The sequence below is a fragment of the Chironomus tepperi genome, unplaced genomic scaffold, assembly GCF_022539635.2.
Source record: "Chironomus tepperi strain 1889 unplaced genomic scaffold, CSIRO-AGI_Ctep_v1 contig_100, whole genome shotgun sequence".
Taxonomy (NCBI): Eukaryota; Metazoa; Arthropoda; class Insecta; order Diptera; family Chironomidae; genus Chironomus; species Chironomus tepperi.
This window is the reverse complement of record NW_027226222.1, coordinates 694,436-711,834: the sequence shown is the minus strand read 5'-3', so window position 1 is coordinate 711,834 and position 17,399 is coordinate 694,436. Positions and strand designations below refer to the sequence as shown.

General features: G+C 30.7%; 2 protein-coding genes across 2 annotated transcripts in view; one reads left to right on the top strand and one right to left on the bottom strand.

Moving 5' to 3' along the window:
* Nucleotides 1-11,302, top strand: part of LOC139087314 (uncharacterized) — a 61,569-nt gene extending 50,267 nt beyond the window's left edge. Inside the window, exons 3-8 of the mRNA XM_070636097.1 lie at nucleotides 8,111-8,287; nucleotides 8,461-8,862; nucleotides 9,012-9,152; nucleotides 9,941-10,165; nucleotides 10,273-10,704; nucleotides 10,842-11,302. Coding sequence (XP_070492198.1) covers nucleotides 8,111-8,287; nucleotides 8,461-8,862; nucleotides 9,012-9,152; nucleotides 9,941-10,165; nucleotides 10,273-10,704; nucleotides 10,842-11,048 — 1,584 coding nt within the window. The 3' untranslated portion in view covers nucleotides 11,049-11,302. The remainder of the gene's footprint in view (nucleotides 1-8,110; nucleotides 8,288-8,460; nucleotides 8,863-9,011; nucleotides 9,153-9,940; nucleotides 10,166-10,272; nucleotides 10,705-10,841) is intronic.
* Nucleotides 11,303-12,966: 1,664 nt separating this feature from the next.
* IntS4 (integrator complex subunit 4) lies at nucleotides 12,967-17,218 on the bottom strand. The gene is made up of 7 exons (XM_070636112.1): nucleotides 17,088-17,218; nucleotides 16,288-17,015; nucleotides 15,392-16,233; nucleotides 14,716-15,336; nucleotides 14,506-14,651; nucleotides 14,139-14,419; nucleotides 12,967-14,062 (listed from the first exon to the last, which is right to left on the bottom strand). The coding sequence occupies exons 1-7, from the start codon at nucleotides 17,136-17,138 to the stop codon at nucleotides 13,933-13,935; spliced, it is 2,799 nt and encodes a 932-aa protein (XP_070492213.1). The 5' UTR covers nucleotides 17,139-17,218; the 3' UTR covers nucleotides 12,967-13,932.
* Between the last annotated feature and the right edge of the window lie 181 nt (nucleotides 17,219-17,399).

Below are 17,399 nucleotides of genomic sequence, written 5' to 3'. Positions count from 1 at the left end.
AAGTTGATAGCTAGTTAATGTCCAGATGATGTCTAGTGCTAACGTATGTTTGTACAATCCTAGCAAAATAACTTTCAATTCTTAGTGCGTTGCAAGCAGGCTATGACAATTTGTAGTAGTACTGTCCTGAATTTTGATATTAACGTCCTAGACCATAACGACACAAAGTCTTAGTGGGGATGTCTTTCCCGAGCGATACATGTAAGGAAGGCTCGGCCACGGAGCTTTTAAGGCTCTATCAAAGTTCGCTTATTAACACCAAACACTTAAAAGATTCGTGATGGAACCTCCTTTTCTGTATCACACGGGTTAATAAGTAATTATTTAAGAACATCATTTTTGACCATTTCCTTATCAGCTTTCTAGATTCGCATCTATGTTAATATTCATTTTATGAAAGTTTTAGCATATTTTATAGCCTTACTTAACCATAAAGTAGTCAAAATGCTCATTATTAAGCATAGAATGCAACTAAGTCTGATAATAATTTTACTTTCATTCTATAATAGCCATATGCATGCAGCACACATAAATGCACTCATCTTATGTTAACATAAGATGCGCATACAGAAAATTTAATGATGTAGAAAGGAATAACATGATAAATTTATTAAAATGATTATTCAAGTTTATAAAATAAATACACACAAGTTAATTACATGAATGCAATGTTTACATTTATGTTTAATAATAAAACATCCCAGCCGATCAACGCACAACATTCTTTTGTATTTTCTTCTTTTTTGTCTTTCCTTAATAAAATTTATGCTATCAGTTTATTTCAATTAGCAATTTCTTGCCATAACAACAACATAAAATTGCCCCACAGATATTTTTATAGGTAGCCAAATTAACTTTATAGCATGTTTTTCGCATGACAACTAAATTTTTGACATAACCTCGCCTTTGCCGACGAAAAAAGCCGAACACACAAAAAAATATTAAAGAAAAAAAGACAAACATTTATGTCAATTTATCAATTAGCAGTCATTAATTTACTTTTTCTTTTCATTCACATTAAACATTATTTTTTCGTCTCTTCGCATCAAAAAAAAAGACGAAGTTGTGCTTGCTTATTTCACTATACAGTGTTTGGTCTTACATATATGTGCATTCATTGAATATCATCAATGAACATTAAAGATCGGGAATGAAAAGAAAAGCGCGCGTAACATTTGTGACCAATAGAGCGCATATCGATCTTAAACATGCATCTTAGATCTATATTCATGCATAACTTCTACGTTATTTTTATTCGATGTCATCAAGTTATTAAATTCCAAATGAATTGTTATGTTGAAAATATAACGAACTTTTTGAGTTTAAAAATTTATCACGTAGTTTTAACCCCTTTTTTCATTTTCGTGACGTGGAAGAAAAGGACAAGTTTATTAAAATTCGTGAAATTAATATAATTAACACAGGAAATACAGATTGAAGCATTAGTTTAAGTAGAACTCTGTTTGTTTTGCCCAAATTCATTGAAGTTGGGTTTGAAAAACTCTGATATTCGTCACATCAGCTTATTATAATTTGGATGATACAATAAGACTCAAAGTCAATAATCATACATGCAGATAATTATACTCGCAATTAAGTCTTAAAGCTACCTACTTAAACAATCAGACGGACACAATACACAGGACAGAAATCGAATAATAACATCTTTCCAACCAATGGAAAATGCACAAAAAAAATAAGGAAAAATCACATATTTTACTGTGTGATGTTGAAGTGAAGATGAGTGAAAGAAGATATATATGATGAAAAAAAAAGTTTAAAGTCGGAAAAGGAGAAAAAAAAACGTAATGATGGAGAGAAAAATGTGAAAAATGCTCATAACATAAATTTTTAACATAATTATTTTCTGACACGCATCGTCTTTTAAATATCTTATATATGGCTTTGTATCTTACTTTTTTTTTTGTAACTATAAAATTGCTTTAGGTTAACTTTTCATTTCTCTCGCTCTTACCTTCTATATTCATTAAATTAACTGTCGATGTATTATTTTTTGTACATACTTATTATTGTTATAATATTATTATTATAACACTTTTGCGATTTAAATCAACATGATCAGCGGATTCGATAAAAAGAAAAGAGACTCGTGTGGACAGATTAATTTTATTTTTATTTCATTTTCAACCTTCTTCATCATCACTGTCTGTGTGTCTCTCTCTCTCTCTCACTCATTTGTATCTCACTGTTTCTCCAATTGCCACCTTACCTTTTTATCTTGTTATTATTGTAGCTCATTTTTATATTTTTTCGATGATGCTGTTGTTAATGTCGGAATGAACAATACTCACTTCATAGCAATGAAGTCAATTTAAATATATAAATAATCATAAATAAATAAATATGAATGTGAAAAAAAGAAGATATAGGAACAAAAATATGGGAAATAAGAAGAATAATGAAGAAATAAACACTTCATAATTTATGGTCTCTTTTCTGCAGGTGTCAGAAGATTATATACGCTCATACTCAAACGGGTCAATAAAGTTACAACAAGACTTTCTTATGCTTGGTCAAGATGAAGTCTATAAATTTCGTTCAAAGATAAAAAATTGCGTGTGAAAATAAATTTTAAACGATATTGCGGCAGTAAGGAATGATTATTATGGGCTGATGCGAAATTAAAGAACCCTTATCTTTAAAATATATGAGAAGTTCCTGAAAAGTTTCATTTTTTTTAAATCTCTTGTAAAAGTTCAAATTTCCATGCGATATCGATTTTACTTTTTATCAGCCATTTAAATCAACTGTTGCCTTATAAATAAGATGATATTATTATCGATACCTTAAAGCAGTAGTAAGATTACTTCTTGTCTCCTGACATACTTTTTAATAAAAACATTTTCAAAAGATTTTTTGAGATAATTAGACCTACATTTAGACCAAAGTACGGAAGATATGTATAGGTGTTTATAACTTGTAAATGAAGGAACTTGTAAGTCCTTACTGTATGGGAATGTATGAAAATATGATCTTTAATGTGTAAATATCGAAAACAAACTAAAATATTTACTTGAAGGGTAAACAACTATAAAAGGGGAGAATCAACTAATTCTATTCATTACTATAATTTAAAAACTAAACGACAGTTGAAGTTTTCAATGAAATCCACTAAAATCTGAATCGAATTCTTGATCTGTTCCAGTTAAAATTACTGTATCTAAAAGTCCTTTATGACAAAGAATTAGAGCTAATTAACCCCATTTAGATAATTTTTTTTTTCAAATTCCATCCTCATCAATCAACTTCAAAGATTCAATAATTGCAACTGAAATGAATTTAAAATTGTACATCGTTTCTTCATTCAGCCATTAGCTACTATAAATCACTAGATTCGTGTGCTATACTTCGATCAGATCAAAGCTAATAACTCACTAATTTTTATATATCAGTAAATCGATTTTGAGATTTTTTTTCTTAAGACACACAGCAGCAGCAAAAAAAATTACTTAATGAATAGCATTTCTTCTGTTGAAAATGGAAACAGCATTACAATCCGTACTCGATCCGTTGTAACGATATCAGATTTTATTCAACATTAATCCCCATCACCTACTAATAGTAGTAAATTTATTTTTTACTCGCAATAAAAAAAGAGAAGAAGGAAAGAAGTATTAAACCGCTTCTTGTGTTATGCATATATATCCAATATAATAATATTAAATGTATATTATTTATTTATCGTGTGATCTCTCTCACTAGCTTCTTCTCATATCGTCTGTAATCGTCTATCGTGCATTGAATAGCATTGAAGCAAATCTCAGCCTCGACATTGCAAGATGAGATAGGATGAAAAAAATTATATTCAAATTATAAAGTGCTATAAAATGTGTTTTCATTCTTTCTTCAATTAAAGTCAACTCTTTTTTTTTGTACTTATAAATTTATAATGTGCATACATATGCAAAGATGTAAGTTATCAGTATGATGAGAGGGAAAAATGTAATTTTACAGTTAAAGAATGAACATATTCATGTCTAATGCCAAAACCAAATAGAGTTTCACGTATTTTTCCACCGATTTCATCTTCATTTTTTATTTTCCTATTTCATTGTTGTAATGATTTTTTCTTATATTACAAATATATAAATTCTCATTGTTTCTTCGTTTACTATTTACTATCATTAGCTTGTTTCTAAACATCATGTCCGACTTGCTTTAAATTTGTTTCATTGTCTCGACACACAGATTAGAAGTATTGTCCAAGTTGTCGTATTTCTAATCTAAAAACTGATTATACACACAAATTATTTTGCATTTTAGAATGTGTATGTAGATGTACTCCATTCATTTTATCCTTGCTCTCGTGAACATTGTAAATTGACTTTAGTTTTATCTTTTACTTACTGTATCGTATTGTTCCGTGTTGTTTACTGAACGCTTCCTATAACTGTCATTATTCCTTGCTTCCTACTTAACATTTCGACCAATGATTTGATCCGTGAGAAAAATACGAGAATGTCGCATAAAACTTCAGGTGTGTCTCAAAACGTATAGCAATAATCCGAATTATACCAAATATGTGGTTTACTGTGCCGTGCTAGAAGAAGCTTGAAAAACACTAACCAGAGTGACTCAAACAGTTAAAAATTAGCTAAACATAAAGGATAACTTAGTCAGATAAATAACAAGTCATGGGCACTGGGATGATCTATAGACGAAGGCTAGAGTGGTACACGGAACATTCGGGGCAACTCTGGTACTTCTGGTACTTCTTCTTGACATGTAGTAATCTACCTCAGATACATGACCAAAGGAACTCTTAGACGTTATTTTTGTACAATGTGCAGACAATGACTTAAATTTAAAATGAAAATACTTTGATCGGACTTAATTCCTCTTAGGTCGAACCAGAGAAATCTATTACAAAAAGACTTGAACACAACTTCTGATCATTAATTTAATTCTTTAAATTAACCTCAAAATATTCACAAATTTAAAAAGATTCAGTACAACATCGCAGGATTGTAGAATGAATACTTTTAAATCAATTTCAAACACTCCATCTATAAGCTTTGCTAGTTCCCAAATTGATCGTAATCTGGATCGTAACAAATATACTATATCAAGCATAAATGCGCTTTCGCCACATTGCATATAAAACCTTTCAAACAAACATTTTCAATGCCATGGTCTACGGGTATTTGTGTAAATTGTAAGTAATCTCCGTCTGTTTATTACTGCTGGCAATTTTCTTTCTCCTCTTGCGAATACCATGAATGGAAAAATTATTGGAATAACTTTGCAATTGATAGATGATAAGCACAACGTGCGATAATATATTTTCTCTCGTTAACTGTTGACATATATTTACAAAAACATATATATTTTTTTCATGACAACATCCTATGTATCTATTTAAAAGAATATTATTGAAAAAAAAGAGATTTTTAAAGTTAGATGAACGAATGTGCGCATTAAGAAAACTATTAAGTTAGATGAGCATTAAAGTGGAAAATTATAAATCACATGTTATTTAATTAATGTGTATTAATTTAATTATTACATGCTGATTATAGAGATTTGAGATTAAAGGAGATTATCGGTTTGCGGAAAATTATGCCTAGGATTATGGATTTTAAACTTGATTGCTTGATTTAGCACTTTTTAATGTGCAATTTATGCTTTAATTAATTTTTAATCGTTGGAATTCACTTTTTCATTGGCTACACATGCTTATGTTCCAAAATAATTGAAGAATAAATTACAAATATATTCAAGTGTCAAGCTTCAAGCACTTGTCAATTTCTTAAAATTACTTTAAACATTTGAACATTTTTGACAAATTTTCTTAGAAATCGCAAGCAGTTTGAATCATTGTCCAAAGTTCTTGGTAGATTCTTAATATTTATTTACCCAATATATTGGGTATTTATATTCTCATTCGCTGGGTAGATGATCTTGTCAGTATTGATAACTTAGTTGAACAACTAGGTATGATATATGAATCGCGTACCCTTTATTTCGTGAAAACGTAAGTTGCAATAGACTAATTTGTGACCAGCATACCTAAATCATCTAAATTAATGTAGTACTCACTTAAATGAACGTGCTCACAAAATCATATTTGACTACTCATGAGCATGCTCCTTGTTTTTTAGGCGTAATTCAGTAATTAATCTATTAAAGCACGGTGTAGACTAAAATGCCAACTTGGACATATTCTTGTCATAGAATGTCTCACGAATAGGCTTAGCTTCGTTCAGCATAATTTACAACCTTTTATAATCTCGTGACTCACACGTGAATGCAGTGTGAATTTAAATGTTAATTTCAGCAACTTATTGCAGCAAAGCTATATTCACATAGACTGGCTAACCACATCAAATGAATAGGGAATTAGGAACAAAATCTTAAATTCGTTCGCTAAATTTATTAAAATAAATATTTAACTTTAATATATTATAAACTGACTATTAAGACTTTTCGAGCTCCAGTCTGAAAATTTTGACCCCATTCACTTTGCAAATTTTCACGGACATGTGCGCACACATGTTTGTTTGCATCAAAATTCTCAGAAATCTAAAAGCAGTATCACTGCATAAATTACCCAAGAATGAAGTAATAGTCAAACATTGAGTAGTGGATAAAAGAGATTTCTGAATAGCTTGTTAAGCAAATAGGATATAATATCAAAAGTCAATATTTTATATTTTCAAATTTCATTCGGACTCCATTAATATATTTTAGCACATGGACATGCACAATGACCAGCATTTGCAGCATTTAAAATTAATATTTTGATCAATATCCGACAAGGTTGTTTTGTCGTAGCCAAAAAAAAAATTTAATGTGTAGGCACAATCGATCATTTTGTAGAATATTTAGATTATCGGTACAATGTTTGATCAATATAATTGATTAGTTTACAAAACAAGATACAATGTAGCTAATATTTTGTGTGCATACTTTTGAAAGTACGCATTTTGTGCTGCTTTTGCCTACTTTGTCAATTTCTATAATTAGTCAATTTTAATTTGAGGTCATAAACACGTGATGACAATTTCGAAATTTTGACGTCCATCAAGATATGAAAATAATAAGGATCTCTTTTGAAGTAGGTACGCAATTGCAATTATTAAACCATCACTGCTACAAGGCTTTTAAGAAAAATATAGGGTCGAATTTCACTAGTCGGCCACGTTCTTTACTTGATAGAACAGGTCAATTGTTATCTATGGCCTCCCTCAGATGGAACCTAAAGCTGGCACTTTCGATTGCTTCCGTCTGTCATTTTCTACTAGCAAGTGCAATACTGCCTTTCGACAGCATGATATCAAAACTACTTTGACACTAGTCCAAATTCTGAGGGATAATACGGGCTTCTCGAGACAGAATTGAGAAATCCCAAAATTATGAGAATTTGTTGAAATCAAACCGTCGAGAACTCATACTCAAATGGAACAGGTTGCAATTAGCCGACCACATGTCTGGTTATAACTTGAAATTTGTGTTCCATGCCAAGAAATGTTAAGTTTATAACTAGCAGACACGATCGCGAGAAATTAATCGCAGTCTGTTGCATTCGAGATACTTTTCATGTTTGATTTTTTGCATGCCATCGGAATGGATGAGGTCTGTCTTTTTTTGCGTTACGCACTTTACGAATGACTCTAATATATTTACATCATAATTAAACAAGCTTTTTTCCAATTTTGTAAGTTTTAAATTAGTTTTTTATGTGATATTTTAACTTTGACTCCAACAGCACCGACTATGAGATTTGGTACAATCGATATGAACTAATTAAGTCTTAATTGAATGATTGACCAAACCTTTTGTCTGTGCGTCAAAAATATCTGTTTGTTTAATCTATCATTTGCTGTAAATTATTAGCAAGCTAAAGAAACTCTTAAGGCAATTATATAAGATTTGTTGTGTGAACATGAAAAATGTTACAGACTGTAAATACGTACAAATTTACACACGAGAGATATAAGTAGCATTTACTTAAAGAGATAATCAACTGTAGCAAAATTATCACAATCATTAATATTATGGTATTTAAATCTAATTGCTCATAATACTTTGAGTTAATTCATGCTAGTTTGTACTGATCAATTCCTTAATTCTTTTTGCTTAATTTCAGTTTTGGGGTGCAGAAAAAGAAACACAGCAACGCTTAGAAACTGCCATATTTGAAGACTTAAATCGTTATTGTTGGAATCAACAGCAGAACACAGCCAACATTTCAATCTCAACTGCCACAAATAACAGTAGCAACAGTACTACTTCAGGTCCTTCATTGATCAATGCTGATGGACAGGTATTGATTTTTAACAATAGAATTAAGTGACCCCACTAGTGGCCTCACTTGATTGAAGTCTATAGAAGCTGCTATTTTTCTCTTTTCTATTCTTTTCTCTCGTTCCTTTACATTCCATTCTTAAAATCTTCACAAAAAAAAATAACATCATTTTTTTTTTATTTCTAACAAAGATTTACACGATAACCGTACTGAATAGTAGTTCATCAACGGATCAATGGTTAAGAAAAGACATCACAACGAGCAGCAGTAGTGAACAAGCAAACGGCTTGGATATCAATTTGGACACAATATTGAACAATTATCCGTACGTTAAAACGGAATGCTTTTCTTATGAAGACAGCGGCTTTAGTTCAAAGGACGACATAAGTAATTTTCAACAACAGCATGGAACAGCAACTCCACAAATTCTTCAGCCACAATCAAATGTTACCACGACAAGTATTATGCTTGAAAGTACTCTAAGCGCGTCTAGCGATTTAATTAATTATACCGATGTGTCAAACAATAATGCGGAGTGGAGTATGGAGCAGAATGAAATTAAAGACTGGGAAACAAATGAAGCGATATCGAATGTAAGATAATTATCTTTTTTATATTTTTTTGCTATACTTGCTATGTCTGCTTACCGACTTGCTTTTCTATTTAAAAATGAATATTTTATACCGCATTAATAATTGATTATTTTCTATCTACAACATCTCCCATCAATAACATAATACAGGAATCACCAGAATCATTACTGAGATCGGCTTTACAGGGTAAAGGTTATGCGAAAACAGTACATCTACAGACGCTCATTCCGTCACAGAACACAATAAAGCAAGATGAAGAGCTTCGGCGTGTCTTATTCAACAATGATCAAGTGCGTGACTCAATAAAACATCTTTTTTTTGCTATATCCATATATCATTTATGTAAATGCATTTTTGCTGAATTTTTTGTCGACTTACTTGTCACTTTGGGTTGTCTCTTTAGAAGAATTTTCATCTAGGGGTGCAATAACACACAGTAGTTATAACCGTCATTTGAGATTTGAATAATATTCATTCTACATAGTTGAAACTCCCTTTTCATAAAAAAGTTCAGTTTTTATTTGAACTCGGATGAATAAACATCTCATTTATTTATTAATCCATTACGGATTCGTTTTGATTAAACTACATTTACCACAATTATAAGAAGCTTTGGGCTCTAGTTGTTTAATATACATTTGATACAAGAGATTTGTGGCTCTTTGTCAGTAACAAAACTCAAAATTTTGACACGGATCGAAAATAAAGGCTTATCGGGGATTTTCAGGGTAGCTTTAAACATAATTAAGGGATTAAATGGTTGCTGCTTCCTTATAGCCTAAGCCACAAAGATCCGTCATTTGTAACTGAACATAAAACCTCCATGACTAATGACTGTATAAAATCATTCATGACACTCAGCAAAAATGCGTTTAACAAATCTCCCATCCATAAAAGCTTTTAATCTCTTTCGTATTACATGCTTATTTCATTTCCAAACGGATGAATCTAATTGAATGAATGAATAAGTGAGTTTATAGACAAGAGAGAAAAAAATAATAAAGGCTAGAAAATGCATATTCGATGTAAATTAATTTTTTTCCTCAATCTCATCTCTCTTTGTGTCAATTTTGCGCAGGAAACACTTACGTTTGCCGATTCCACGCTGTCTAATGCTCTCTTTGATGACAGCCAAAATCCTCAATCAACACTTTCGCAAACAACGGCAGGTGTTGTAGATGAAATCTTTCTAACACTCGACAATGCATTTAGCGAAGAGCTGAATAATAACAACGAATGGAATATTGATCGAAATGATATAAAGAATTGGGAGACATGTGAGCCTGATGTCAGAACAAATATGGTATGTATTGACGCTAAGTTCTATGGTATTAAAGTGATCTCAAACAACTTCAAGGAGCTATCCACTTGACATTAATTTACTTCATCTTCATCTTTTTATTTAAATAGATCCGCAAGAAACAAGTACCGCGCCATCCAAATGATGTTAATGAGTTCAACTCAAACGATAAAGATATTACGTCGCCCACGCTTCATTCAAATGGTTTAACGAACGGAAACGGCATATTGACGGACTCGAAAAAATCATGGTCTCAAACTCTCATCACATCGGATGGATCGCGAAGTATGAAAGCAACAAAAAAGTACAAAAAACCAATTAATTCAACTAACAATAATATCATCAATAATAATGGAATCGCCACTACCACAACATCATCCGTTCAAAATAGTAGTTCAAATAATATGAGCTCTGGTGCTGGAACGACTGTATGCAATGGTATCAGAAAGGAACGTTCACTTCACTACTGCTCTATTTGTTCAAAAGGTTTCAAGGATAAATATTCAGTGAATGTTCATATTCGTACACATACAGGTGAAAAGGTAAGTCCAAATCATTTAAACTATTTTAAGCACAAATAAATACCTACTTTATTAGTTTCTAATTGCCTCATTATAAAGCATATGTGTGCAACAAATTAAGTTTATTTTTTTTTTTTTTTTTTTTCGTTGATTTACAGCCATTTCAATGTAGCCTGTGCGGTAAAAGTTTCCGTCAGAAAGCGCACTTAGCGAAGCATTATCAAACGCATTTACAAAAGAGCACGAACGGTGGCAATGTGAAATCAAAGCATCATCAAAAACATTCCATAGCCAATTCGACATCATCACAACCTATAACACAAACTCCAAATCTCAACGTGATAAATGTTGTAGCAGGTAGATAAATTCATGTGCATTCATAATCCACTGCCACTACTGCCACAAAAAGAGAGAAAATGCAAATTCTTTCTCGTCTTATTTATTTATTATTAACAAATACTTACTGAGATATTTTCGAGATATGAAATATTGTTGTACATAGGTAGTATCTATTTAATGAAGTAAGTAAGTATGACGAAGCTTACAACTTTACATTCATCCAGAAAATGTGGATAGACCTTATTTATCTAGCCAAATTTAGACAAAATGTTTTAACAATAAGACAGAGAGGGTTTAGGGTAGAGCTCGGAATCGACTTGGATTTTGTACGGAAATTCGAAATGAGTTAAAGCTTCCTCTTTCTCAGTCTCGGTCTCGATATTGGAATTTTAGCAAAAAACCCGTGTTGGTCTGACTACCTTAATGCGGAATACATTGATTATATTTTCATCGATATCCCACATCCAGCTTTTTTCATAACATTCCTGACTTAAATTAACTGTTATACAAACTAACATTTTCGTGCTACACCTAAATTGGATACCATTGAGAAATAAGTCTCATCCACAAATTCTGGATATATGTATAATATATATGATGAAAAAAACTTGTATATTATTAGGGATTATTCATAAATGACGTCTAACCTAAAATGAGACAAATTTTTGAAACTCAATAGTAAACTACATGATGACAAAGGGGGTTTAAAAAATCCCAATTATTTAATAGACGTCATTTTAGAACGACAAAAAAAAAGAAACACTTTAAAATGTATAAAATCTCTTTAGACACTTAGCGTTGTGCTAATAGCAAGAAAATAGTCTTAATTGCCATTCAAAAAAGTTTAACTGCATATTATTTAAATGAAGCGCGAACAAAAAAAAAAGCTCTTTAGGTTCTGTATTTTTTAAGAGAGAGAATAATTTCCTTGTAATGACTGTTGATATATACATAATATATACTTTAATACATAAAACGTTTATTTCACTATTCAGTAATAAATTACATCCGTATACAAACTGCAAAAATTTTTATTTAGCTCGCAACTGCATCGCTCATGCTTTTATTATTTCTTCTATATTTTTCTTATTTCCTAGAATGAATGAATATCTTAGCAAGATGAAAAAAATGAATCATATATGACGTAGACTGAATATTTAGTGGAATGCATTTCTTATTTAGAGAAATTTTTTTATTTAACGCCGCATCGAATCAATTTTGAGAAACTTTTATGAATTTGATGATGAAAAAAGATTTCTTCTTGTTGTTCTTGTTTAAGAAATTTTTAACTATACGTACGTACTATACACATGATTGAATCAAGGAATAAAGATTTATGCAATTTCCGATCTCTAATTATATAATTTTCATACAAAAAGCAATTTAAAACTACTTTTATGTATCTTTAAATAGTTTTTTTCTCTGTTATAAAATCATGAAATTAGCAGGAGTTGATTTTATTGAATATACATTACGATTTATTGGAAATATTGCTCATTAAGTTTTTAACGGTTTTTTAATTATTTGAAAAATAAAAAATAATTTGTAAGGTTTTCAAATACAAATTTTCCGTTATTAAAACTTGCAAATTCTAAAATTTTGAAAACATTTGATAGGTTTTAAAATTCAAAATAATAAAATACGTTACTTTTTATGATGTGCTACATTCAGAATGTATCAAAAGTTCAAAAGTGAACAGCAGCCAATCTATAAATCAAGAAGTAAATCGTAAATACCAAGCATATCCAATAAATCATTAATATTCAATTATGACTCCTGGGAACATGTAAGCATTTCAATTTAAATGCTAGAAACCACGAAAAATTCATGCTGTGATTTTCGTTTACTGTATTTTTTGAATTTTTTTTATTATTAAATTAAATTGTTTATTAATTAGTTAATTATATTCATATTATAGCTAAATGAAATTAAAGCAAAATACATTATATTTATTATTCTAAATAACGCTATATATCATTTGTTGTTGTCATCAAGAGATTACAAAAAATAATAATAATAATTTATTAAATCTTATAAAGAAGAAAGAAGAAAGAAAAAATACATACAATGACCATTGCTTGCCATGTGCGGTTAAACCGCTTTTAAATCTCTCGATGATAATATTGAAAGACATAAAAAAATATGTATGAGATAAATTTTCCAATTTTCATTTTTTTATGAATCAATTAAGTTTAGATTGAAAATGCAAGAAATTTAATGTGCGTTTTAGAAACGACACTGCCGGTTGGGACAATAAGTTGATGTGCTCAATAAACATTTTTTTTTATTGATGAAGCATCACTTTTAGTTGTAGTAAGTAGAACTTTAGAAGCTATTTTATAACAAATGAATGAAATACAATTTTGATTACCATTAGCTGTTGTAGATGATCATGAAAGGAATAGAAAGAGATGAAAAGATGAAATTTATGTTTTGTCATTTAGTAAAATTTTTATAAAACTCGTTATTTTTAATGTTAGTTTAAAATATAATTTATTATCAAAATATTGTTTGATGTTCTTTTGTTTTACTGTCAGCAGTGCTGACTTTTTTTATTTCAGATGCATATTAATTTTCAGCTCTTAAGCCATTATCAACTTGTATTATTTTACAGCACTTTAATAGTTTTTGTCATTTAAAATTTCCTTATTTACAGTAAGTTCCACTTCCATCGCAAATAAAATCCCAAAATCATTGCGTCTTATCCATATTTCTGTTGTCAAAACAATTAAATATTAATGACAAAATAAGCCATTCGACTGTGACGTCTTTGATATAAAGAAGTTCTTCTGAAGATAAGTATACTGTCAGATTCATACAGAGATGCTTACAAATGTCATTTGTAAATAACCTCAATTTAATTAAATTTAATTTACTTACAAAGTAAGCTAAGACGCTAAGTGAAGAAATTTAAATTCCTTTTCTTATTGGCTTCGGTGAGAAAATCACTTTTACAGGTTTGCACAATTCCAATTCGTTAGATGGCTTTACTGATAAACAAATTGATATGTCGACTTGTGACGGCTCTGTCCAGATTCCACTGTTGTGATAATAAATCAGTGATTAGTAAATTGTAAGTGGACAGAAAACAAAGAAACAACAACAAATAAACTTACTGAGATAACAATATATTTGTTCTTAATCGCCAACTGTTTAACATCTCATTTCCATTTTCTCCAATTATTCTTTTCAAATCTCTTAAGCGTGGCATGACGACGTGAATATTTTGATCTGGATATTTAATTTTTATCCTCAAATTCTCACGCTGAGATTCTTGTAATTGTTCAATTTCAGCATGTATCGGAAGTGCTGCTATTAAACCAGCAGTAACTTTAATAACATTTTCATTAGACATTGCTTCATCAGGCTCAATGATTCTGGCTGTGCACATTTTGATCTAATTTTTTTAAGGTATTAAAAATATATTTTTAGATACTGATTCTTCTTGAACATGCTAATTAATTTCTTCTTAATGATACTTACATTGAAGTTCAATGACAATGAGTTTGGTAGATAATTAGAGGATTGCACTACAGGTAAAATTCCTCTTGATACTCGGCCTGGCTTCGGATCACTCACAGTCTCCAAGTACGACAAAATGGATTTTGTGAATAAATCTGTAGATAAGTCTGTTTAAAACAAATATTAATTAATATCGGAACCAAATAATTAAAATTAAGTTTTAATAATTACTTGGATTTTGTTTCAGAAATTCAAGAACATCCGACGCAACATGAAGTAATAATTGGCATGGTTGTAAAGCCGATTGTGATTTATCTTTAACAACTAATACTAAATTTAAAGCACTGGCACGAATACAAATCTGCTTTACCAACAGATGATCTTCGGGCGTTAAATTATTGAAGAGATTTTGAAGTCTCAAGCACTTATTAATTAACTGATTAAGACTTTCTTTAGATGGTACTCGATGAGTCATTAAGTTAATTTGCAATTGTTCCATTAATAGCTCAGCTCCCAAATAATCGCGTGTAAAATTTGCTGTACCCGATAACTCAGGATCAATTGAAGCTAATCGACTAAGATTCTCTTGAGCAGCTTGAAGTAATGATTGGCGTGCTGTTTTGACAAAATATGTAGCTTCAATATTACTTAATAAAGTTCTCAAAAACTGTTGAGATCCCGTTGTTCCAACAAGCGTCATTTCTGTTTGATTTCGAACTGGCAAATATGGTACAAAATTGGGCATCGTATCTCTTAAATAAGCGTAGTGCTTAAGAATTATATCGGGAAATAAGCTCAACATTGGAGGCATATTTTTTGCAGCATTAAACAACATAATCAGAACGCAAACATCTGTGAATGAAATTATTTAAGTATTTGACAATTTAAATACGAAACCTTAACTTACATGCTGGATCTTCAACATCTTTTTCAGCACTGTCAAAGAACGGATGATCTTGAATAAGTTGCGGTGTCAAAGACATGCATAATTCTTGATGTTTGCTTCCAACTTTATTCATGCAGCCAAAAGCTGAAAGTTTATCTTGAGGATATTTTGACAGAACATCCAGTACTTTCTGTACAACTAAAGTGAGACAAGCTCTTGTTGAAACTCGGCAAGCTCCCAACATCAAATGAAGTCCTTCACGAACTTCAACACTGTAATCTTCTAATGATCCAAGCATAATTTCCAGTTGATCTTCACGAAGAATAATATGTTCAGATATTTTAGTCAAGCTATAAATGGCTTGTAATCGTACATCCTCGATTTCATCATTAAACATATCGACAAGAAAGTCAAGAGAAAGTTCAGCAAAAGGAGGATTATTTAATGCAAGATTACACATGCTGTTTACACTCGCCATACGAACTTCTAAGAATTCATCCTCTAAACCTTGAACCAAAGCACCACATGCACCAGAATCAATCAGTGAAATAGACTCTGTATTAATTAACTCCTGAGGAGCATCATCTGCCCATTTTCGTCCACTTGACCATTCACCACTTGTGAAATTTTCAAATGCTCGTTCATGTGATGTCTTTTTGCGTCGCATGTTGCTCATAAGTTTTTTATCAAGCGTTTGAAACAAAAATTCGTTGTTTACTTGCTTCATTTGTCCCAACAACTCAGCTGCTTGTGCTCTCACTTGCATCGATAAATCTGATATTGCGGAACAGACTTTTCCAAAAGCATCGTCAATCAGACGAATTCTGATCTCACTGTCATTCCCTTGAAGAAGCTTCACGTTGCTGTGTAATGAAATAATTTTAATAAAAATATTAGGTATTCTTGTTTAAACTTACAATTCTGGATGTCGTTGACTGATCTCAAAAACTAACTGAAGAGCTTCTTTTCTGACACATTCGTAATCATCCTTCAGATGCTTTTCAACTCTTGCATAGAGCGTTTGTGATAATTGAATTGATCTATTTCCCATGCACAAAATAGAATTGATTGCTTGTGCACGAGTTCTAGCATCAGGACTATCCATATAATGTGAAACTAAGAGCATTAACTCTTTTTCAGCATCTTCTTTACTAGCAAACGCTCCAATAATTTTTATTGCATGCCTTTGTACGTTATAATTAGTGGATGACAATTTTAACTTAGCAAATTCTATGATTCGTAAATATATAGCTTGTGAAATTACTTGACCAGATTGACCTATGTTGAAAATTGAGTTAAACGATTGACATATGACTTTTGATGATTCCTCGGATTTCATTAGAATTAGAATATCTTCTAATAGTGAACATGCATCGATAGCATGATCAATTGCAAAATCACTCATCAAATATAGAATTTTGACTCGTATGAAGTCTTTCTCTTTCCGAAACATATTCACCAAAAATTTCACAGCATCCAGTGATAAATCATAGAAATTTGGAGTGTCAGAAATTTCCGTAAGTATTTGTAATGTCTCATTGCTACTGGAACTGCTTTCAAGACGTTTCAATAAGGCCGCAAATGATCTTTCACTTCCTTTCAATTGAATTTTAATTTTCTTTTTTGGTGGTTCTACATTTTCAACCTGTGAATTATATTTGTTAGTGATAAGTGTTTACTTCTACTTTATTTAGATTCTGATATATTCTGTACAAACCTGAATTGTTTTTGTAGTCTCTGAATATGGTCTCTTTTGGACAAGTGCCATTTTAAACCTTTATTTTAATTATTTTGTGAAATTCAATCGGCAAATTTAAATGATTGTTTTGATTTTAATCGAGGGGAGAAACAACTCGTCAGAAAAGTTTATTTTTTAAAACAAATTCGAATTTTATAAAACTGTTGAAAATTGAAAATGTGACTAACTTTTAAACATCAGCATAACAAAGTCAAGGTTTGTTTAAAAGCAAATAAAGTGCATTATTAGCTTAATACATTATTAAAATTATTAAATAATTCATAAATTGTA

Excerpts from the sequence above, each read along its gene's own strand:
- IntS4 (XM_070636112.1), bottom strand. The coding sequence starts at position 17,138 with ATGGCACTTGTCCAAAAGAGACCATATTCAGAGACTACAAAAACAATT. Across the intron at positions 14,652-14,715 it reads ATTTCTGAAACAAAATCCAA|ACTTATCTACAGATTTATTC; the intron begins GTAATTATTAAA and ends TGTTTTAAACAG. Across the intron at positions 14,420-14,505 it reads CATTGTCATTGAACTTCAAT|ATCAAAATGTGCACAGCCAG; the intron begins GTAAGTATCATT and ends TAAAAAAATTAG.